General features: G+C 45.2%; 1 protein-coding gene across 1 annotated transcript in view; it reads right to left on the reverse strand.

Moving 5' to 3' along the window:
- CHCHD3 (coiled-coil-helix-coiled-coil-helix domain containing 3) overlaps positions 1 to 23,487 on the reverse strand; it is an 878,604-nt gene that overhangs the window by 534,005 nt on the left and 321,112 nt on the right. The window contains exon 4 of the mRNA XM_085653592.1: positions 12,595 to 12,739. Within this exon, the coding sequence (XP_085509718.1) occupies positions 12,595 to 12,739 (145 nt within the window). The remainder of the gene's footprint in view (positions 1 to 12,594; positions 12,740 to 23,487) is intronic.

Here is a 23,487-nt window from a genome sequence, read left to right on the forward strand (position 1 = left end):
TCTCCCCAGATAGCATCCCAATTAAGTAGAAATTGCTACAAATTATAATTTTTATTTTAATATGTGTCAATGAGATAGTAGAGAGTAGTCAGTAGTTCGTAGAGAATAAAAAAGAAAATAATATAAGAACCAATAATTTCTGGAAGTAAACAGTCAATGAATATTCAGCCTATTCACACAAAAGATATACACCCAATTTATTATGTCCATTAAACAGCTTTCCCTAACACTTACTAAAATCACACTTAACTCTCCATCAAGGCCTGCGCAAAAGAGACCCAAAAATAAAATATATCTATATTTTGACATCTGCGCATCTAGAGCATCTCATCCTTCCTCATAATTTGGCTAACCAAACGGTAGGTGAAACCGCTTCTGTTGAGCACCAATTATGTGCAATCAATGTGTACGTGATGAAAGAGCCTAAAAACCAAAACTTTTTCGCTGGAACAAGAGTAACCACTAATATTTTGAAAGCATCCTGAAAGACAACACATGGGTGTAGCTGTTTCTCCGACCCATATCTCATTTCATGAAAATAGTCCTCCCAAAAATGTTCTATTTGCAACAAGACCATATTGTATGCACCCAATGCCCCCCAATAGAGCATCAATTGCATTTATTGGAATATATGCTAGAAAGTTTACTAAGTGGTTGGATGTGGGATAAAGTTGGCAGATGAGGTAGAGCTGTACATGGTACAATAGATGATGTTAAATTGTTTCTGTTGAAATTGCATGTTATGTTTGACTACGGCAAGTTAACCCACTTTAACCCCTTCTGTGCCACGCCCTTCCCCCTCCTGTGCCGGGCGTTTTATTGGTGGGTGGGGTTCATGACGAGATAGTCTCGTCGTGGGCACAGCGCGACCGTGCTCCATGACGAGACTATCTCGTCATGGGCACTGAAGAGGTTAAAAGTAAACTAAAGGAATGGTCATTATTCTTAATCTGAAATTGTTAAAACTGGTAAACTAATATTTTGTTGTAAAATGTATTCTGACATTTTTGAGTGGAGTTGTTCTCTACTTAAAAGGCACAGGACATTGTGTGCTGTTTTTGTAATATTTGGTTGACTTATTTCTAGATCTCTGAAGAAAAGTCGAGTATGATTCTATGTCAGGACAGGAGGCGAGGATTATGCTATACTTTCTTCATTTTATTCAATAGCAGCCAGATTTTTTTTTTAACACTTATTCAACAAACTATAATTCCCATGAAGCTCTGGGAATAGAGAAAAACCATCAACATCCAATGGGAGAACAGCTCCCCTGTAACCACCAATCAGGTCTGTATATTCCACAATATAGTCCAACTGTGTTCTCTCGTCCTCTTTCTTCGCTGCTCGCAGCAATGAGTTAAGTGCCTCTTCATTGTCTGCTTTCCTTGACTGTACCATTGATCATTTCTACTGATCATTTCTAGTGTACCATATTGTTATTCACGGTTTGTTTATATTAGATTACTGTCTTGCTGTATTTGTCTAATTTGTCATGGTTTCCTTTCCGGATCATGAGAGCGCTTTGCGACCCTTCGTGATTGTTCCACCTCGGCACGGCTCTGACCGGCTTAGGGGGCCTCCCACTGCTACAGGGCGCTCGTGTTACGCGCCAGACCAGTTTCTGATAAGCGACTCCGGATCCTCCTCACAGCTGGAGTGGAGCCTTACGCTGTTGCCGAGGAGCCTTACGCCTGGCGAGAGATGCCTCCTCTGCGGCGTCTGTATAGCCCGTTAGGGCATTTTCAAATAGGCTATTTTCCGACACCCTGCGGCACAGAGTCCTGTAAACATTCATCCCGACGCCCCCGGGTCAGTATTTACCATTTGGGTATTGAAGCTGGCCCAAGAGGACACGCTCCCGGGCGGACACTACCCCATTATCAGTTGCTAGCCCCAGGGGTGTTGTGTCCTCAGGCATAGACCCATTTAAAGTGTGGCCTTGCCCACCCATGACCTTGGCTGTAACCCCAGACTCACATTGGCAGCGCTTTGCCTGCTCTTCTTAAGTCCCTTCATGCTTCTTGCAGCGTTGGGGCCCCCCCCACCCCCCCCCCGCGCTGTGCACCTTAGGGAATTCTGCTGGTTGACCTGCTTCTCAGTAGGCACCTGTTTCCCTCAAGCACCAGTGGTCACGCAGTGAGCCCTGCGGTGCTGATAATGGAGCTGGGAGATGTAGATCAAGGAGAATCAGACCCCTTAGGGTTTCTCCCTTGGGATAATGATATTTATGATGCAATAGATGTATCTATTTGCAGGGCAGTATCTAAGCTATGGCTCCTTTGAAAGATCGCCTTTAGCAAAAGATTGCGCACGAGTGCGAGAAAATAGCAGGAGCTCCTCAGCCCCTCCCACAGGACTCAGATCCTCCCAGTGATCCCCAGCTCCCGCCCCGGCAGGATGAGGTACTGGTTAAACACCACCGCATGGCTGGGGTGGACTATGATGCCTTTGAAAGGTTATAGGAGACGTTTTAACACCATCTACAGCCCCTCCTTCTAGTCCCTGGGACTCCGCAGGCCTGTTCATGGATCTCCGCCTGGCCCGTCTCCTGAACCTCAAGGGGACGATCCCAACAGGAAACCTGATGAAGAACTGGGTCCACCAAGACCCTGACTCCCATCCCCTTGATAAATCCCCCGTAGCTAGTAGTGACCCTACATTGGATATGTTGGACCCTGACGAGATTCTTCACCCGCACTCTTCCGAATGGAGCCCCTTCGGATCAGGTCACACGTTATGTAGCGGGCCGCATTCGCAAACCGCTGGAGAAGGAATCTTGAAGCTGTCTTCGGGCAGAGTGCCCTCGCCCCTCACTGTAAGGGAAGGTGGCACTTACACCTGAACTTGATCCCCGTATGTCTACCTTCCTCGAGAAATTTATGAAGGAACCTAAAAAGGGGATAAACAGATCCTAGCGCGTGTGCAAGGACAAACTCCTGGATGTCCTTGGCCCTTTGACATAAATACTGGACAAGGCCGAGGAGGCTAAGTCTGCGGGTTCCTTGATCTCCCCGGACGCTTTGTCTGGCTGGGTACAACACGCCATCATATTTCTAGGCAATGTGAATTGCCCTGTCAATGGAGCGTCGTCGCTCTTTGTTATTCAAGGTTGACCCCAAGCTGGGGGATCTGGCCGACTCAGAGGCAGGGGCGGTTGTGCAGGGAGGTCTTTTTGGGGAGCCCTTTATTAAAGAGCTCGGACAATTCGTAAACATCTTTACCTCCCTAGACAAGGCCCAGTCATCCATGTTTTTTTCACTCCTGTTTTTTCCGGAGGGCCGGACGAGGCAGGGGCAGCTTTTCCGGCCATGCGCACACACAATACACCTCCAAAGGGCAAGGCTCCCAGCAAGACGAATATCAAGACCAGGGCAGCTTCGACAATTTCTACCCGACCAGAGAAAGGTGCTTCAGAAGCAGAGGCGGCATAGGAGCTCCAGCAGCTTCTTCTTCAAGTGAGTGTTCTCCCTTCTACCCTTCTGAGGGTAGGGGGCAGACTGGCAAATTTTACCCAGGATTCGGAGGCTACTATCGGGGATGCATGGGTGCTGCAAATAATTCAGGGATTCCACAAAGAATTCCACGGCTCCCCCAACAAGATTTCCAAATACAAGCCATTCAGTTCTCAGAATACCAGGCTGGGTTGGTGGACGCAGAGGTTATGGCCCTCCTCTTCAAAGGGGCTGTCGCCCACACAGTTCCCCACATGCGTGGGTTAATCAGCAATATTTTGCTGGTTGACAAGACAGATGGGGGCCAGAGATCAATCATAAATCTTCGGGAAATCAACTAGTGGCAAGTATAGCTCCACTTTATAATGGAGTGGATCCATCTCTTTCGTGATGTTTTGCACCCCGGGGACTGGCTGGCCCATCTCGACCTCAAGGACTCGTATCTGGTGATCCCAATATTCGCGCCACACAGGCGTTTCCTGCAGTTCTTTTGGCTCCATCAAACCTTTGAGTTTACCATTCTGTCTTTCTTTAATTCAAAAGAACATCCACTGATAATTGTATATACAAAAGAAGTGTTGTTGCGTCGACGTTTCGGTCTCAAACTCGGTCGGTTTGTCGAGTGAGCGACGGAGCAAACAGGTTCTCTAAATAAATGCTGCAGACTAATGTGCAGGCTTCGTTATTCAGTGTTAAATTGGAAGAAGGACACCGTTACTGAGGACAGGTCGTAAATACCTGACATCTTTATGAATTCATGGTGCAACATATGTCCTGGGGATGGTCTTGTGGATTTGATTTTCCGTATTTGAGACTGAAACGTCGACGCAACAACACTTCTTTTGTATATACAATTATCAGTGGATGTTCTTTTGAATTATACTTTCAAGAACAAATTGATTTCAATATATGGTTGATTACTACTGTATATGTTATATAGAATGAGACAGTAGTTATTCAGTTGCCATACATGATATAATTTATGGACTAATATTCAACGTTCTATCAAGGGAATTTATTGAACATGTCAAGAGATTAATTCTAACATAAAAAATAATTTGTTGTGATAAAAAACCTATTCGAGTACTGTGGAATTGTGTTCACTATTGTGACAAATCCAAAAAATGAATGAAAGGTGAATGAATGCTCAAGGATTACTTATGCTTTGTTATTGAACATATCCAATTCCTTGGGGAATAGTGGGTTGCCCTATTGTTGTATTGTATCTTCCTATCCAAGGCATGGGCCAGCAGTACCAACAAGCAGTATGCCTCAGCGTGGGGCCGGTGGTCCTGTTGGTGTCTGCAACGGGACATTGATCCAGTGGTCACTGAAGTAGTACACGTTCTCAATTTTTTAGCCGGGCTAGGGACAGATGACTTGGCTTCTTGGACCATTAATACCTTCCGTTCAGCCTCTTCAGCTGGTCATGGGCCAGTCTAGGGCTCCCCGGTGGGAGAAAACCCTTTTGTATGCTGACTTCTCAGGGGGGGGGGGGGATCAGGCTTGCGCAGCCCCCAGAGCCTCGGTATTCCCCTCTTTGGGATGCCGTGGTTTGGTGCTCAGCCAGGGAATGGGGGCCTGGGCATGTTCTCCATTCAGGCTGTAATGCAACCTGCATGGAGACCATGCAAAGTGCAAACCACTCTTGCCCTGCTCTCTGAGCAGAGCAGCCCCGCCCGCATCGCAAAGCTGTACAGCAGGAACAAATACAATGATAATAATCCCTAGTTATTATCATTGTGTATGTTCTTTTTAGGTCTCGCTAGCGTAGGCTGCGCACATGCGCAGTCGCGCTGGCGAGATTTAATGATATGGGGATTTTTCAGTAAAGGGCTTTAAGCCCCGCCCCTCTTTCCCATTGGCCGGCGTCACCGTTTATGCTAAACGGCGGCCAGCCATTCGGGAAGAGCTATTGGTGACGTTTTCGCTCTGCTTTTTCTGCCGTCCCACTTGGACGGCCTCGCCTGCTTTCCTTCTGAAGTAAAAGGTTTCTTATCTTTATGGGGCCAAACACATGGCCCCATAAAGATAAGAAACCTTTTAGCAGGCGAGGCCACGGCAGAAAAAGCCAAACTAAAACGTCATGGCCAGCGCTTGTTATTTAAATCTTATCCGGTTTCAGATTGGCCTCGGAAGGATTCTCTGCTTTTTAAAGTCATACATGTCTTTACCCATCTTTACAGATGGGTTATAAATGATTCTGCAGACTGATATGCCTGCTCGGGAGGGGGTCGGGGGGGGGGGGAGGGGTTCGTTGCCAGCGACTCAGATGTAATTAACTATTGGATAGCAGAATCCGTCCGAGTCCACTTCAAAAGTCTGGACCCAACTGCGTTTTCTTTCTCTCTCTTGCAATCCATGGAAGTGCCATGGTTGGTAAAGTCCCTATAGCTCACAGAGGAAAGAATACTTTTCTAACTAAGCTGCTGCATCCGCGTGTCCCCGTGGGCACAGCCACCGGCGGCTGATTCCAGTCCATACTTTCCACAGCTTCTCCAGACTGTGTTGTAATCTGGGTCCAGGGTCTCCCATACGGTCTGAACTCGGCTTTGGGGAGTCTGTGCATTCCCTGCTCGTGAAGCCCGAGGACGCTTCGCAATGGTTGCGCTCCTGTTTGATTTCATTGGCGATCACTTCCTCATTTCCACCCTCTGTTGCATAGTTACCACCCTGGTGGTGCTGAAATGGGCGTGTCACTGGAGGATGAATCAGAAGATGGAAGATGCACGTCGACTGAGGGCGCGCGGCCTGGACGCCATGGCCAAGGCTGTGCAGGAGTTTAAGAAGGAGGTGGGTGGTTTTCACATACAAAGGTGGGCGGGGAGCCTTTAGTTCCTAAAACCAGTAGACACTTTGCACTTGCTGTCTTATTGGTAGGATACTGGATATCAAATACAGTGCTTAATTTGAGCCGGTGATTTCGGGGGGTCAACACTGGCAATTGTGACAGTCTGCAACATGGCGGCGCGGTTTGTCTAATTTGCAGATGAGCACAACAGTTGTTTATAATCACAATGTACATTAGAAATGACTAATACCTGCCTCCAAGCTAATATTATGGCTTTGGGGGCCTTGAATAGTCTAAATGTTCACACTTGTAGGCCTGTGATGGTTTGTAGTTGTGTTGGTACTGTCATTGGCAGCGATGTCGGGAGATATGGGTGGTGCGATCTGCACCAGCCTCCTGAGGAAAGCCCTGGCAGTTTGTGTTTTTTTTATTTTTACAAATTAAGCACTAGTTTCTCCAAGACAACCGTGTGGCTACTAAGAAAAAGAATGGAACATATTACCCCCCCCCCCCTCCTATTTTCAAACATAAAGGGAGCAAGATATTAGTTGCTTCGGAATCTACTTGCCCTTCACTTTGAACTTTGTACACATGCCACTGGGGGTAGATCCTGCTTTCTATGAAGCATCATATCCAAGAAGCATATGATTACTCCAGCTGTTTGTTGTTACAGACCTCATGGACTCTATTGCCATTATTGAATGGCCACACATGGTCCACCATCTTAACAGGTCAGATGTTCTTCTTAAAACCCACACCAAATTGTGTTTGGTCACTGTAGGGGGTAGTCTAAAAGACTATGTGCAATCTACTAGAGAGCAGAAATATTCTGGCCCACTGATGGGGCAAAGTAGGCGGACTCTACAAAAAATGTGAGGCGTGTGGAGCGTAAGAGATGGGGACCAGTCGATCTGGGCTCCATGCAGTGGAGGGATCATTGGAACCATTCTCAAAGAAATGAGGGTCCCAACCAATTTAAAATTGCATATCACAGCACCCAGATCCGAATAAGTAATTTTTTTTATTTTTCTTGAGTTATGGTAATTTTTATTCCAAGACCTAGTCTTTGAATAGTACAAGAATTCTGAATTGGCATCATGTCTCTGAGTAGTTGGTTGAAATTGCCCTCAGAGAAGCCACCTCTAAGAGCCTTACTCGGAATGCTGTGTACACCAAGTGGTCAACAGATTGGCAGTATGTTAACATGCCAGTTGGGGGTGTTACGGCTACATCCAAATGGAAGCTGAACCAAGTGTTTCACGCATTCGAACGCTGCACACGATTTATAGTTTTTAGAGCTTTCTTTGGAATATACATGTACATTTCCAAGCCAGACACAAAGATCAGGCATTTAAAATGTTCCCTGCAATGGGAGGTTGATCTGCGGAGGAAGGCGTGCACCACTGTGGGAATGAAGACAACAGTTTTAGCAAGTGTGTTAACAGAGTTAAGACTTTGTTGAGAGGGGTGCCAAAGGGCCAGTGGTATACGCTCAGTTGGCCTGTGTATGCTCATGGTACAGGATGAAAAACATACCCAGACTTTCCAGTTTTAAGGAGTGCCAAGTGCCCGTTTTGTAAACCCTTTGGGTCCCACAACTATCCTCATTTTCAAAATCAAATGCTATTTATACCAAAAATGGGTTCCAACACTTAATCCCCGATTTCTTAAGCAAAGAACCAGGGCTCAGCAAAAATGGTCCAAAATTAACAATGGCCATTTTGGATTTTATATTCGCTCTCTTGGCATCCCACCCTTGTATCAATGTAATGCTTGATGAAAATATGGTGGGCAAGTGGTACCCTTTTCTTTGGTTGCATTGGGCAGCATTATACTTAAATTGCGCTCGCGGGCTGCTGGTGTTCTGGAGCTCTCGGAAGAGAGCTGCGCCCCAAAACATGCGGTCTCGCGCCAGGACACTCGTGTTTTTATTCATTTAAGTACTTTGCAGTAAAGGCACGCGCACTGTCAACACTGAACAAGCATTGGCATAGCCAATAGGTCTCGCCTTTGGGGCCTTATAAGTGTTTAACCATGCAACAGTTAATGTTGTTGCACCAAGAATATTGTGCTGCATAACTAAATACTTATAAGGTCCCAAAAGCGAGACCTATTGGCTATGCCAATGCTTGTTTTCACTGCTTTGCAGCGGTGAGACGACGCGCCTACACCTTTGCGGAGGAGCCACCACTGTGTATGCCACAGTCTAAATGTATCACTAGCGCACCAACAAAAGCATTTTGTATGGATATGTACTCAAAGGCAGGGATAGATTATAGGGACATGTGTATTCTAGAAATCAATCTAATGTGCAAGTGTGCAAATTAAGTCTATATGTGAATTCTGACATGCCAAATTTCTCTTGATTTTAGGATTTGTACTCGGCATGTATGTGTCACATGTTCTCAAATTTGGCGACTAATGTTCAAGAATTAGCCCTGAATTGCCACCTGATGTGTATATAAATGGCTTACGTTAGCAAGGTGGGTCTGTGTTTGGGCCTTGACGCACATGCATGGGTGCTAAAAAGGGCCACAGATGTGTATTAAAGTGCACTGCTTTAGTAGGGTGCTGGTTCCATCCAGGGAGTCATGCCCACATTTCTCAAAGCAGCACGGATATGCATTTGATCACGGCTTGTTTCAAGTTATTTCCTAACTTTTTTTTTTTTTGCACCTGTGAAGGAATCATGGTACTAGAAGGTCAGAAAGACCACAAAGGCCCCCAAAGTACCTTCCTTTCATTTAGAATACAGAAAACCCAGAACGTGCAAGGGCAGTGAAGTACTTGGGATGAACAGGCAAAGAAAGGCCAAGGGAGGGAGCAACACCAAGATGCTCATTACACCAATCTAGTTCTTCTTGAAGCAAAGGCCCTTTAACAGCAGGAGTCTGTAAGACTCTCCAGTGGAAGTAATTGTGGAGTAACCAAGCTATTTCAATTGCACATGTGCTATTGAGACATCTATATTAAAATATATACTTTTAAATCCTTGACCGCTGCATTTAACTTCACATGTGCCAGCAGCTGTGATTTCAAGGCGGCTATTCGAAATTTGATGGACTTTTGATAGTAACAGGTCAAGTAAAACGCGATTTGTGAAGCACCCACGGCCGCACAAACATCATCCATCAACACGTATACAAATATACGAAACACAAACATATGCCAGTGCTTTATGTAGCATACCTGGCTACCAAACATACCTGCATCACTCTTAATACCCCAATGGCATAGGACACCATAGTCCACTTTTCAACGCAGAAGATATAGCCAGTTTCTAAAGTCTAGCCTGGGTCAGACAGCAAGCACAGACAAAGGATCAAATGATGGTACATTTATCAGATGCACACTTCGCACCCAAGGCTTTCTTGGTTCGAGCACAGCGTCGTTAATGACCTGTTCTGGATTCCAGTCTTTCCCGCATCCTTATTACCACAATAACGTCGCACAATGCCGGGCTTGCTTTCTGTAAAGGTACGAGCTGATTATGATGAATGACTGCGAAGGGCAGCAGTTTGTTAATGGCTTACTTGACACTAACTTTTAATTGATCGCTGGTTGCAGGAAAGACTATTACTTGAAAGCAAAGCATTCGGAGCAGAGCGGAGTATAACTTGTTAGAGACAGGTGAAAGCAGACAGGATTTTTATTTTTTTGCCTTTGCCATGTGGTCCTAATGCTGTCATTTCTAACCTGAACATCTCAGACAGAAGTCGCCGTCTATGAGTGTGTGTCTTCTGTTCCACCTCTGGTGTGAAATTGGCAGCTTCAAAGTACCAGGAAAATCAATGCAAAAGAACCTTTCGGCACATGTTCCAACTTTTGCCTAACGAGCACAGACTAGTGTACTCTTTCAGCTATTAATGCACAACATATACCACGTTATCCTTTTACCTGCTGAGGAAGGAAGATATATTGTGTGTGAAATAGTCGAATACAGTCCTTTTGTAACCTAGACCAAACATTTTACCTCGAGATTTAAAACGTATCCTCACATGCAAATGACTCGGATGAGCTTGGAAATGGGTGAAGTTACTTGCTTGGTAACTATCGGCAAACTGCTGTCTAAATTCCTGATCTAAAAAAATTAATAGAATTTGTTATATGTGGAGGTCTCATTATTCGAAAATACTGGTGTAAGCTCTCCAGCGTTCTGTGGAGGGTGCTAGCTTGTCTTTCCCCCCAAATTAGTGTTTCTAGGCATTATGGCGGACGAGGACGGACGAAGGTTAAATGCTCATTTGTTGAGCTGGGGCTCCTGTTACCCTACGTGGCATAGCCAAATACTGGTGGCCCTCTATGGTACACTCCTCTAAGTGAGCAGTTGATGCAAATGGGCAGATGCTCCTCAGCTAAATTCTCATCTATAGAGCGAAAGGTGGCTCACATAAACCTGGCACGATAGGCGGTGCATGGTTAGAATTCTCAAAAAAATATGCCAGAAAACTGCAAGTAAATTCAAGATGGTGTTCCTGATCTTTCCTTTCCATAGTAGGATGCTGGACTCACTGTGATGTCCAGATGACTGTTCCTATGTACTTGGCATTTCTCTTGTTGGTCTACATTGTATGAGGTCTTCTAAAATCCCAATAAAATGCTCTATGAGGAAAAGAAAGTCACTAACTCGCTGGTTTAGCAGATGAACAATTGGCTGTTTTTTGCGGTAGAAATGTTTCTGTCCAAAGATCGGTAAGACACCTTAGAAAATAAGAAGGAACTTTCTGAAATTGAAACTCAATGATGTCAAGAGCCTTCCAAGAATGAGAATCCGAAGACTGCATTCTACTGATTATGGGTGCCCTGGGGTTAGGTCCCCTGCAGAGAGCTGGTCCTTGAATATCATTGAACAATAGACTCTTTGGCCAACTATTACGGTGAAGAGCTAAAGGCTGAGTGAGTAGGGTGTTCGGTGGTCAGGGAGCGGCGGGTGGAGGGCCTTGCCACAGGTAAGGCTCTGCAGCCAACCACCGCTGTGCAAGGCTGATGACCATTGACCATTCAAAATGTGGGTTGGCCACACGCAGAGGGTCGGGCACAGGGTAGGGCCATAGTGTGGATGCAGGGGCTGGTGCAAAGCTTGAGCCTAGTGGGGATTGGCCGTTTGTTGAGGAGTGAGTGCAGACCACGGTCACAGGCTGAGCCCTGCCTGAAGCGTGTCCTACATATGGCTGATCATGTGCGTGGAGGTTATTCGCATGCGCGGTTGGGTGCATGGCTTTGCTAGAGTCTAGGCACAAAGTCCAAATGCGGATTGGTCACAGGGTCTGGCCAGAGGGTAAGACTTAGATGTTATGAGTGTTGACATCAATTATGACATGTGATATGTGAGGTCATAAGCAGTGCATGATGGCGACGCAAGTTTTAGTTTACTAAACTGTAACTGGCCTCTTCAGTGACTTGAGGTTTTTTTTAACGTTGGCTTATATTTCCTTTCAAGGCCCAATTATAACATGACTATCTGTGAATTTCTGGGGTGCAGGGGGGTTTTAATATAAGTTAAGGTCTTAACACCTAAACTAACCATAACGTCACTTCAACTTTAGTTTTTTCAAAGATATATATATTTATATAACGATGGATAGGCTGAGGGAACAGATGTGAAACAAGGTGCTGTACTTATGCAGATGTTACTCTCAACTATTTTTAACCCCTTTAAAAATGTATTATATTTTTTAAAGTGTGAACCCCCATACCCTCTTTTTTATTACCTGAAAATGCATATATATACTTTTCAAAATAGTGTAACCCCCATGCCCTCGATGAATTCATATACATATGTGTATACAAATATATATATCCTTGAAATGTATGAAATTGTTTGACAGGCATCTTCGTGCATCTTAAAACGGTTTCTTCCTCTTCATGAACCAGCATATTATGGACTCTTTAATGGTGTGGTGAGACCCTATGCTTTGATAAAGTGACTAAAAATGGAAAGACAATTATCATTCTATGCAATTATTTAACCACATTTTGTTAAAAAAAAGCTTGGTGTACAATAAAAATGAACGTTTATGTTTCATAATGATGTATATGCTTCTGTGCAACTCGTTCCGCAAATGATGAATGTATTTCAGCTGCTTTTGAGCCATATACTACAACTCGTAATGCATATTTTCACTTATGTCAACAAAAAAGAATGCCGACTTTTTGTATAGCATTAAAATCCTTGCAAGAAAGTTTCATAAGATGTGGGTACGTTTCACAAGTCACATGCAAGATGGGTGTATGCAAGGAGAAGAGCGAGTTCAAGCTTAGGAGAAACTGAAGAGGACTTGTTGATCTTCATAAAAATAAATCTGAGAGATGCAGGACTGAGGAATACAGGGCTCTCTATTGAATACTTACCAAGCCCTTGGCTTTCAGGCGCTCCTCTTCGGTAGCTGCTTTTTCGCGAATAATTGCTCTGCTAAGGTGATCACTGGCAGCTAATTTCTCTCTCTCCAGCACTTTGCTAATTTCTTCACGAACAAATGATTTGTCATCTTCCAACCTAAAAGAGAAGACCAAATGTAAAGCAAATGTATAATAAATCCTGCAAGTCACAACAGTAGTATATGTTGAATATTTCTACTTTAACTCGGTGTTTAAAGAAAGGATAACGTTACATTTAACACAACTCCATTGTTTCTCGAGTCACCCCTATTCCCTGCTGTGGATACCCTGCTACTATTCAGTTTAGTGTTTTGCCCGACTGATACACATGCATGCTTTATTTCACCACTAAATATACGCACCACAGCCAGATAACAGACTCATCTGGTCCACCGGTGCTACTTTGCAGACCAGCATCTGCTAGTAAGAGTGTTTGGTGTTATCCGAATGTGCTTCCTACGCAGTTTTCCTTTCTCAAGATAGGGTCAGCCACTGGGGATCTCAGTAGTGGGCTCACTTGTACCGCTGTAATTAGACTACCTCCCAGAATCTCGGTTTCATACTACATTTCCTGTACTGCTGAGAACTGAGGGAAAGTGATGGGCCCATCAAAGAACTCAGCCTGTTTTACATGCTGACTTAGAGGCTTCTTCAGTCTCAACTCTCTTCTATGCTGAGTGGGAGTGTGATACAAGCATTGGTAAGGAGGTAAAAAGTGCATGCTGACTTTGCCAAGCTGGTTTTCAACAGGTGAACACTCACAGTGGGAGGCAACCTCCTCTGGCCAGAGTAACATCCAAGCATCACCAGAGTAGAAGGAGACTTCCCCTAAACAGCATCCTAGAAGAATGGACACTTTGAGCGCTCAGTGCAACACTTCAGTTTTATGGGCCTCAAACTCCAATATCCAAGTAAACCCCAATATTTTTCAAACACCCCAGGTTTTTATCTTGGTAGATCTGCGCTTTCACTCAATTTGATCAGGCGGCTAGAAGCACCACCCTCTTTCCTTGACCCCATCCAATGAGCAGAGTATGAACAAATATGATCAAATAGTAACATGGACCAGTCAATAATGAAGTTCTAGATCAGAAATGTATTCAAAGTCATTAGAGAAAATATAGTAAGAAATGACAAAGACTCAGATACAGAAATACAAACCCTGCATCCGTAATATTAACCTTAGTAAGCAATTATTCAAGAAGTTTAAATGTCATACCCAAAGAGTTCTGACAGAATTCTATGTATAGAAAATCCCAATCAAGTCGCACAGTAATTCAGGAATAAAATAATTAGCTACCCCCCCCCCTCCCCTCCCAATCCATAAAAAAAATATTTTATACACATTTCAAGCATAAGCAACTAGCAGAACTGCAGATCCAGAATGGCATGATCATGGTTAGCTCACTTTGGGCAAATCAAAATAAACAGCATCACAAATATTAATTCTTAGCACTAACCCGTTTAAGGCAAGGTAAATCTCCCCTCGCTCCCTCAGCGACATTAGTCCAGAGATGTGGAAATACAGTATTAAACATTTTCTAGACAAAATCATTTACAAAATATTGCCTTCAGCAGGCCTACATCAGAACTTCAAGTGGAAGTCCTTCAAAGTGATACACAGAGAACACGAAAACAGTTGAATTCACAATACACACTTTCTAGCCAGCGGTTTAATTGATGTCACACCTGTCATGTCTGCAGAAAATGTGAGGAGAGAAAGTTTGGACTGGGTCTCTGATTAAGAAGGAGAATACAGGAGCAGGGTAAATGAGAAAACAGAAACCAGCATCCATTTCTAATAAAATGGTGTCTCACTCGACACGACTAAATGATATTTTTATGTGGCTCTGGCAGTCAAAACTCTATTATTGAAGTTGAAACTGGATGAATACTGGACTTCACCAGAGAGTATGTGTCAGATAGGTAATGCTAACCTTAAGCGATTAGTCTGGAAAAGTGTGGCATTAGACATTGTTAGAGAGTGAGAGGGCTCCCTGACAGTGTTGTTTATTGATTGAAAACCAATTTATTGATTGAAAACCAATAGCCGCCTACGTAAACAACATTGATGAGATTGTGCCCCCACTGGCAACAAAACTTTATCTCCAATTCAGATATGGCATCTTACCCATAAAATCATTTACATGCAAATGGCAACCGGATAGAGGCCCATCAGATGAACTGTGTGTAGGTTATTAAGGATAGTCAGAAACGCTTATCCATGTTTTGTTTTTCTGTTCCTTTTATAAATCTATACGTGTATAATGGATCGTTCCCTTATGTAGAAACTTGGGATGTAGGGAGCCCAAGGAAACTTTTAGGATATTACAAGAGTGATACCAGCCAGACTGAAGTGTTTTGTGTGGCTATGTTTTTAAAGGCATTCTGGATTAAGCAAGCCAACCTGCTAATGTTTGTCACTGATCCCGGATATGAATTGTTTGACCCTCAAAGAAGATAGCTGGTGGGAATTATTTTATGTTCTAATTTTTATTTGTGGTTTTAGCCCTTGCTATTTTTAAGATATTGGCTGTAACATGAATTTTGTGTCTTTTACATAATTTTAACCGGATTTTTTTAAATATGATATGTCTATTTTTTACGTTTGAGTAATGTGTTTGTCTTGTTGTTATACGTTTATGACCTAAGATCGAAATAAAGGCGATGATGATGATATTTAACTACACTTCTAAACTATATTTCTCTGTGGATTAAAGTGCAATATCATCAGTTCCCTGTTACAACTATTTGCAACCTAAAAATCAAAGATTCACACAAATAATTTGTCACACGGATTTGTATATCAAAAAACTTCTAAAATCTACCTTCTATGCTGAGTGGGAGTGTGTTACAAGCATTGACGACACGGTACAAAGTGACTGCTGGCCTTGTCAAGCTGGTTTTCAATAGCTGAACACTAACAGTAGGAAGCTGCCTCCTTTGCCTGGAGTAATCGCCTAGCAGCACCAGATTGGAAGGAGGCTTTCCCTGAACAGCTTCCTAGAAATGTGGGCACTTTGATTCCTCAGTGCAACACTTCAGTTAATACATCCCACAGCTCCTCCTCCCACTTTCCTGAAAGATCAACAAGCTTTGCATCTCCGTGCAAGAAATAACTGGGATCACTGTACCTTGAATGATAGACAAGATCTGATGATGTCTGAAGAATGACAGAGGTGTGATCTGAAAGGTTGCTATGCTTCTGGCCAGAATCTTTCCCTGGCCTTGATACCAAACTGGAACAAGTGGTCAGGTACCAGAGAAAAATGGCTGTTCAATCACTGCACCTTACCAGAGGTCTAGCACAAGATATGTATAGCCACTGAGGCGGACTACAACGTGGAGGGCGGGGGGCCAGTGCATGGACCCTCTGGTCTACCATTCAAAAGAGATCAACTGTACCACATTCAGCTTCAGAGCATTTATACTTTCCTCAAAACTACTCATCTTAAAGATAAAGTTAAATCTCCTAATTGATGAGGATACAATTGCTCATTATTCACATACAAGGTGGTCTTTGAGAAATCTTGTTTCACAGAGAACACAGACATCACACTATAAGGATGCAGGTCAGCTACTGAAATCTGCTTGTGTCACTTCTGTCAAGGTTTGAAACGTAAAGCGTTTTGATCTAGGGTGCCACTTCTCCCTGGAAAGTCTGATTTAATCTGTATGGGTGCCAATATGTTTTGGTGGAACAACCCACATTGAATACAAGAAACTTCAAATTTAAGAGCAGTATTGATCCAATTTACATTTTTACAAAAAGAACACAACCATGCATGCTCCCCTGAATCTCAGCCAAAATAGAAGAATCAGACTTTTAAACTAGTCACAGGAACTGACCTGGTATTAAAGGAATAAGGGTCAGTGGAGCAAGTTCGTAGAACTGTCTTCGCACAGAAGACTCTTCAAATCACATTGAGACTAGGAGCAGAGAATATTGCACACCACTCAGTGAAACACATGAGCATCTCTCCTCACAAAAAGCTTTCCTTTACATCCAACATCAGATAATGGGAATTAGATAGGTACAATCAGAAAGCCTGTTAGTTAATCAAACCACAATTGTTTGAAAAGCAGCACTCCAGTTGCTGGTAAGGTATCAAATGTGGCTTAGTGCCCCACAGTTGTGTTGGTCCCATTATGAATGCGGGGTCAGGCATCCACATCCTGTTTCCTTACACTACCGGAAGCCCTCACTATGTTCATACTAACAGAAAGATATTGCCCTCTGGAGTAAGATCACAAAAAAAAAATCACAATTCCCACTATAAAAACCTTGGATTAGAAAGGCCTGTGTGTTTTTGCCACATGGCTTGAATATGTAGAGCTGTCGATTGGTAGCTTCCAACAATGAAAAGGTTTCTCCTTGAGGAGTTCCTACTGACATCATAGTCGAGAACAAAGCTGAATTTAGAGCAGTCTACAAGCCTCTTATTGAAAACTATTCCCCTAGTCGACAGCTCCCCAACTACATTTTCTTTTGTACAGCCTTTTCACAAGCATAAATCCCTATTGTGATTCCATGCACTACTTGTGGAGGGAGATGGGGATCAAGTTGGAACAAAACAAGGATCTTTCTTACTGCCCTTGTGTCTCTAACCACCCACACCCATTTTAGAAGAATATATAAATTATCTTACTTAGTGCCCAGTCATCCTCCAACCTAATCTCAGGGAATCCCTTCCTTCTTTTAAAAATCATTTGGAATAACAATTCTACCACCTTGCTGCACTACCCCACCTCATACTAACTTTTTCTCCTGTTCAATCCCAGAGTACCGGAGTCCCAAACCTCATGATGAAGTAGTAATCTAAGTAGCAGCTGTCACTTTGAACCAATAATGAGTATGGTAGACAATTTCTGTCACCTAAGGGTCAGTATACATCACGGCGCCAGACCCTCACCATCTGCCATTCCACTGCTTCTCTCTAGAGCCCTGTTGAGACAGTTGCTCAGCTTCTGCCCTTTTAACATTTTTACCATATCTGCGGAGACCCAAGAAGAAGGGGGAAGGACAAGAAAGTGGGTTGCTCCTTGCAACTTTGCATGACAGCCATGAAACATGTCACACTGATATGAAAAGCAGTCAAGGTGCCGATCACGATCGGGTAAAAAAATTCCCCGTACGACTCGTATCCGGTCTTTTTACCGTACGAATCGCACAAGTGCCGTACAAACTGTCAATTACAATTCGCATGGTAAAAAGTCCATACGAATCGCATTGGGAAGTATTCCCCACACGTCCTCGGGTCGGAAAATGTGTCCGACACGTCCACGGACGATTTACCGTAGAAATGTGAAAAGTGAAGTCCGACCGTGGAATTACGATCCATCCCGTGCGTCCGATGTTACAACCGTATAGAAAAAACACCGTCCGCACCGAACTCCCATAGCAACCATGGAGACATGTGCCCGCATACGCGCCGACCCCCCCCCCCAGCCCCCGAACGTACGCGCCGACCCCCCCCAGCCCCCGTACGTACGTGCCGACCCCCCCCAGCCCCCGTACGTACGCGCCGACCCCCCCCAGTCCCCGTACGTACGCGCCGACCCCCCCAGCCCCCGTACGTACGCGCCGACCCCCCCCAGCCCCCGTACGTACGCGCCGAACCCCCAGCCCCCGTACGTTCGAGTCGTACCCCCCGTGTATGTACACCCGTGTACGTGTCGAACCCCCCCGTGAATGTACACCCGTGTACGTGTCGAACCCCCCCGTGTATGTACACCCGTGTACGTGTCGAACCCCCCCGTGTATGTACACCCGTGTACGTTCGAGTCGTACCCCCACCCGTGTATGTACGGTGCGTACCCCCAGCACTACGCGCTGGGGGTACGCACCGTACATACACGGGTGGGGGTACGACTCGAACGTACACGGGTGTACATACACGGGGGGGTTCGACACGTACACGGGTGTACATACACAGGGGGGGGGGGGTACGACTCGAACGTACACGGGTGTACATACACGGGGGGGGTACGACACGTACACGGGTGTACATACACGGGGGGTACGACTCAAACGTACACGGGTGTACATACACGGGGGGGTTCGACTCGAACACGGGTGTACATACACGGGGGGTACGACTCGAACGTACACGGGTGTACATACACGGGGGGGTTCGACACGTACACGGGTGTACATACACGGGGGGTTCGACACGAACACGGGTGTACATACACGGGGGGTTCGACACGAACACGGGTGTACATACACGGGGGGTTCGACACGTACACGGGTGTACATACACGGGGGGTTCGACATGTACACGGGTGTACATACACGGGGGGGTTCGACTCGAACGTACGGGGGCTGGGGGGGGTACGACTCGAACGTACGGGGGCTGGGGGGGGTCGGCGCGTACGTACGGGGGCTGGGGGGGTCGGCGCGTATCGGGCCACCTACTCTGGTCGTTTCGCGACGTACTTCGCTTTTCCGGCACTTTTTTGGTGCCGTGAAAATATTGCCGTCCAGACTGCTGTCGGTTCGAATTGTGCTTCCTGGGTCGTGAAACGCTGCCTGACAGCGTCCCGACGTCACGTCGCAGCATTCCCGGAGCACATTCGTATGTATATTTTCGTCGGTCGGTGTTTTTTACGATTCGTACGGAAATGGTGTTTCCGTGCGGATTGTAATTCCATGTTTGTGAAGTTTTACGACCGGGTACGAGTCGGACGGAGAAAACGCTCCGACCGACGGTTCGTACCAGGTTTTTGCCGGATCGTAATCGGCACCAAAATGTTTTTTTTCCACTGCTGTGCTACTGCAGCAAAGCAGCATCTAATAGGAATCGAAACCCCATGCTACTGCTAATGGATTTTTAGGGAAGCGATACACAACACTAGGCTATCGAAGAAGTGGCCATCTTCAGGGCATCGAAAACAACTCTAAGGTGTTCAATGCACCCCCAATGATGCCCCAACTCAATGGTGAGCAAGGGGTCCATGTTTTGTTGTTAGCATTAGGGACCAGACACCCTTACTGCGGAGGTTAAGTGCTGAAAAATTAGCTCCACAGATTTGTGCTATGCCCATTCAGGGTAGCCCTATGTACTTCAAAACAGCAGTGCAACAATAATATAATTAGTGCTTAATTTCTGAAGGAGTTTACCAGTGCTCATCACCAAAACTCATTTCTTAACACCAGCACTTTATTTTGAAAGTCTATTAGATGGTGCCCCGGTCAGTCTACTCTTTAACAGAGCAACTCAGCACAGTATGTAACAATTCAATATACATTAAAAAATATATATCAGGTCATCAAGGCCATTCTGAGAGCTTTGGGTGATATGGAATCAATTAAATTGTCACATTTATTGAAATATGATGGTTATTAGGTATGATGGCACTGTCCTTTGGCAGCTCTGTCTTGGGCTGTGGATGGTGTAAGCTGCAGTGGCCTCCTTTTAAATATCTTTACTCTGGCACTTATGTCGTTACAAGTTAAGCATTGGCTTTATTTACACTTGCTCTTACAGTGGCGTTTTAAAAGAAAAATAGAGGAAAACTGTAGCAAGGTTTATATGCAATACAGTATCAAATAGAGCCTATAAAATAACTGTAAAAATACCTATTTAGAAAGGATGCTTTTTATATTACGTTATATTTAACTCACTTTTCAAACTGAAAAGTTATTTCCCCATTTTACCTTCATTATGGGGTGGGAGTAAAAGGATTTTAATTATGTGTTAGCGCGCAAAACTCCATTGAATCTGGCACAGCATGAATCATGTTAGCTAAACTAACTAAGTGAATAATGTAGCTCCCCATCAGCAGGGATTCATTATACCTCCTTTGCTATTTCCTCAGACTATCTATTTCCAACACCCTTGAACTTGTAGTTATTAAAAAGTTAGACATTCCAGAGAAGGCAATTTGCAGTCAAACACTTCTCAGTGCAGCTCGAAAAAATATATTAACCCGCCCAATGTTTCCTAAGTAAATATAAAGAGTTTGTGTCCAGTGGCGACAACAGATTATATTTTTAGAAACAAAACAAAAAATCAGCAATAGCTCTGCATACAGTAACAAAGTTATATACAGCTTTTGATAGCTGCTATCGATAAAATAACACAAAACATACATTTCATTGGTCATGTTCACATTTGCAGCGCAGCCAAAATAGAGGGAACACTTATACATTTTTAGGTCTCGCCTGGCTATCGCGTAAGCGATCGCACAGCGAGACTCTAGTAAGGGGCTCCCAAAAGTGCTCTCAAAAGTGGATTGCATGGCGAGCACGCGCACAATCACGTGCATCGTGCCGCCATGCAATCCACTTTTGGGGAAGCGCTTCAGCCCACTGGCGCGTGCACTGGCAACGGGCGTGCGGTTAGGCGCACAATGACGAGCAGAGGCGCCATATGGCTTTCCTCTCTCGTCATGGTGCGCCAGCCAGCCTGCTTTCACTTTTGCGCCTCAGTCTTGATATGTAAAGCCGAGGTTGCATTCCCAACGGCGGCCAACTTTGAAGCTGGGAACCAGGTATGAGTGTGGCGGGGGCTCTAACATTCTTTGCACATGCATAGCCACTTCCCCAGTATTAAACAGGCACGACGATACGGGCTCATTTACTGACAGTAATTCCTTGCCAGCACATACATCCTTATGGCCGTGACATCAATATACCCCATACTTACCTCCACTCTCACTCATCAGGCGCAAGTCTCGCCCCACGGGGCACGACACAGCCTCACAAACGGCCAGCTCAAAGCTCTCATGTCCTCTAAAGTACTCGGGGGCGGACAGTAGACACGCTCACTTCCGCGATGAACTCTTGGCCCGCAGCCGTCCCATCTCCAGAGATCCTCTGTGCGATCACGCTCTGGGGTGCTCGCGCTCTGTGAGCTCCCCAGCTGTCGCGAGAGGTTCACGTGCCACGATTTTGTTTCCCAGCACGCAGCAGCCTCCGGAGCACACAGAAGCCCGAGGTCACGCACCCGCGACACCCAGCCCTGCTCTGCACAGTATCACTCTGTCTCCCGAACACACCCATCTTTTCACGCTCACATGCACGCTTCTCTTTCTCAACACACACACACGAAAAGAGCCACAAGGCCACCTCCCCGCCCTGGGTCACACGTTAACCCGCTCTCCACCACTGCAGCACTCCGCACGCTTGCACGCAAGGAATTTCACAGACCCAGGTCACGCAACACCCCGCTCGCGGCAAAGATGTGCACGTCACTCAGGGCAGTTGTCAGGGGCGCACTCATTACTTCTGGGGCTTGAAGTTTTGCTTCTGCAGTTAGACATGCAGAACTAACAACAAAGGGTCTGGTTGGCAGCGCTGTCAGAGTTTCAGAGAGAGCCAGGGAGTTGTAATAACTTTGGTATATCTCGTCCAGTGCTTCAACGCCTTGTCAGGGGTAATTACCGCTACATAAATGCAATTACTAAGACTGCCCTGTTTGGAATTTGTCAGTACGTGATATACTGAGTAAATCATTTCAGAAAAAGAAACTATTGCAATATGTAGTTTAAGATATGCCTTCCACGTGACATTACATTCTTACGCACCCCATGCCCTTCAAGATGTTTCAGGCTCTGTGTTGTCCTTCCTACAGTACCTACAACGCTCTGGCTGCACTCAGACCAGGGGTGGGGGCGGTAAGGGATGGGAGCTGGCTCTGCGGGGTCCATGCCATCTGTTACCACCCTGATCTCTCATGTAGGTGAAATCCGACTCTCCAAACACGGCCATCCACCCCTAGCGTGCGAGGGGCCGTCAGCACTCAGGAAATATCTTTTAATTTTGATATATTGCTCCAGTGGAGAACCTTCTTTTATTTACATTAAATGATGGCTGCCGCGCATCTTCTTGTGCGCAGCTCGCCATAATGTTTTTTTCTTTTTTTTAGCTTTCAATAATGGCGCCCGCACATCTCCTTGCAGCGGGTCACCCAACACGTTATTTTTTTTAAATAACGGTGGCCTTCCCAAAATTAGGAAGCAGGCATACCGAACCGGCACCTCCTCACCACTTCCCCTCAGCCAACATCAACCCCCATGCCCGGCCTGCACAGAGGACTACACTGCCATGGCACAGCTGTACCGACTCCCTGCCTTCCTGCCCCATACTGTTACCCCGCGGTGCAGCCACAGGACAGTGGCTACATTCCCCGTGTCTGCCCCACAACACGTTGTTCCTGCCATGGAGTTTACCCACAGCCGGGTGCAGTTAATCAGTACAGGGACCCGAAGGCATGTGGCATCGCAGAATAAGAACGGATGTGCTACAGGTAGTCTTTTTTAATTATTTATTTGCTTGCACTTTTATATAGCGCAAACTTTATCCGAAGGTATCAGAGGGCTTTTAATCGGCACCAATTGATTTACAGTCAGACACAAGCCTAGCATTAAAGAGAGCAGGCATGCACGGCGGGGGGAGCGCCGGCGTTTATAAAGTATGTGCTTAACCACAGTGCATGTTTGGTGAATTATGTAAAACTGCGCAGCCTAAAGGTGGGATGCCAGGGTGGGCTTGTACTTGGTTCCCTGGTTCTACAGTGCACCACTTGAAGTGCACGGGTGTAACACAGTTAAATCCCACCATGGAGGATTGACAACGTCCTCAAGAATTTCTTTATTAAGGGCTGCGTGGATGGTTGTAAAAATGCTCCCATATATTAACAAGCATTTACAATGAAATAGGTCTCGCATTTGCGAAACTTTCAGCTATTGGCATTTGTAAATGACAATGCCTTTTATTTATCAGTTTTTAAAAACAACACATTAATAAAAGGCATTGTCATTTACAAATGCCAATAGCTCAAACTTTCGCAAATGCGAGACCTAATGCATTACAAATGCTTGTTAATAGATAGGTATTAGCCTTTTTACATTGACTTGTGT

This window comes from Triturus cristatus, chromosome 4_1, assembly GCF_964204655.1.
Source record: "Triturus cristatus chromosome 4_1, aTriCri1.1, whole genome shotgun sequence".
Lineage (NCBI taxonomy): Eukaryota > Metazoa > Chordata > Amphibia > Caudata > Salamandridae > Triturus > Triturus cristatus.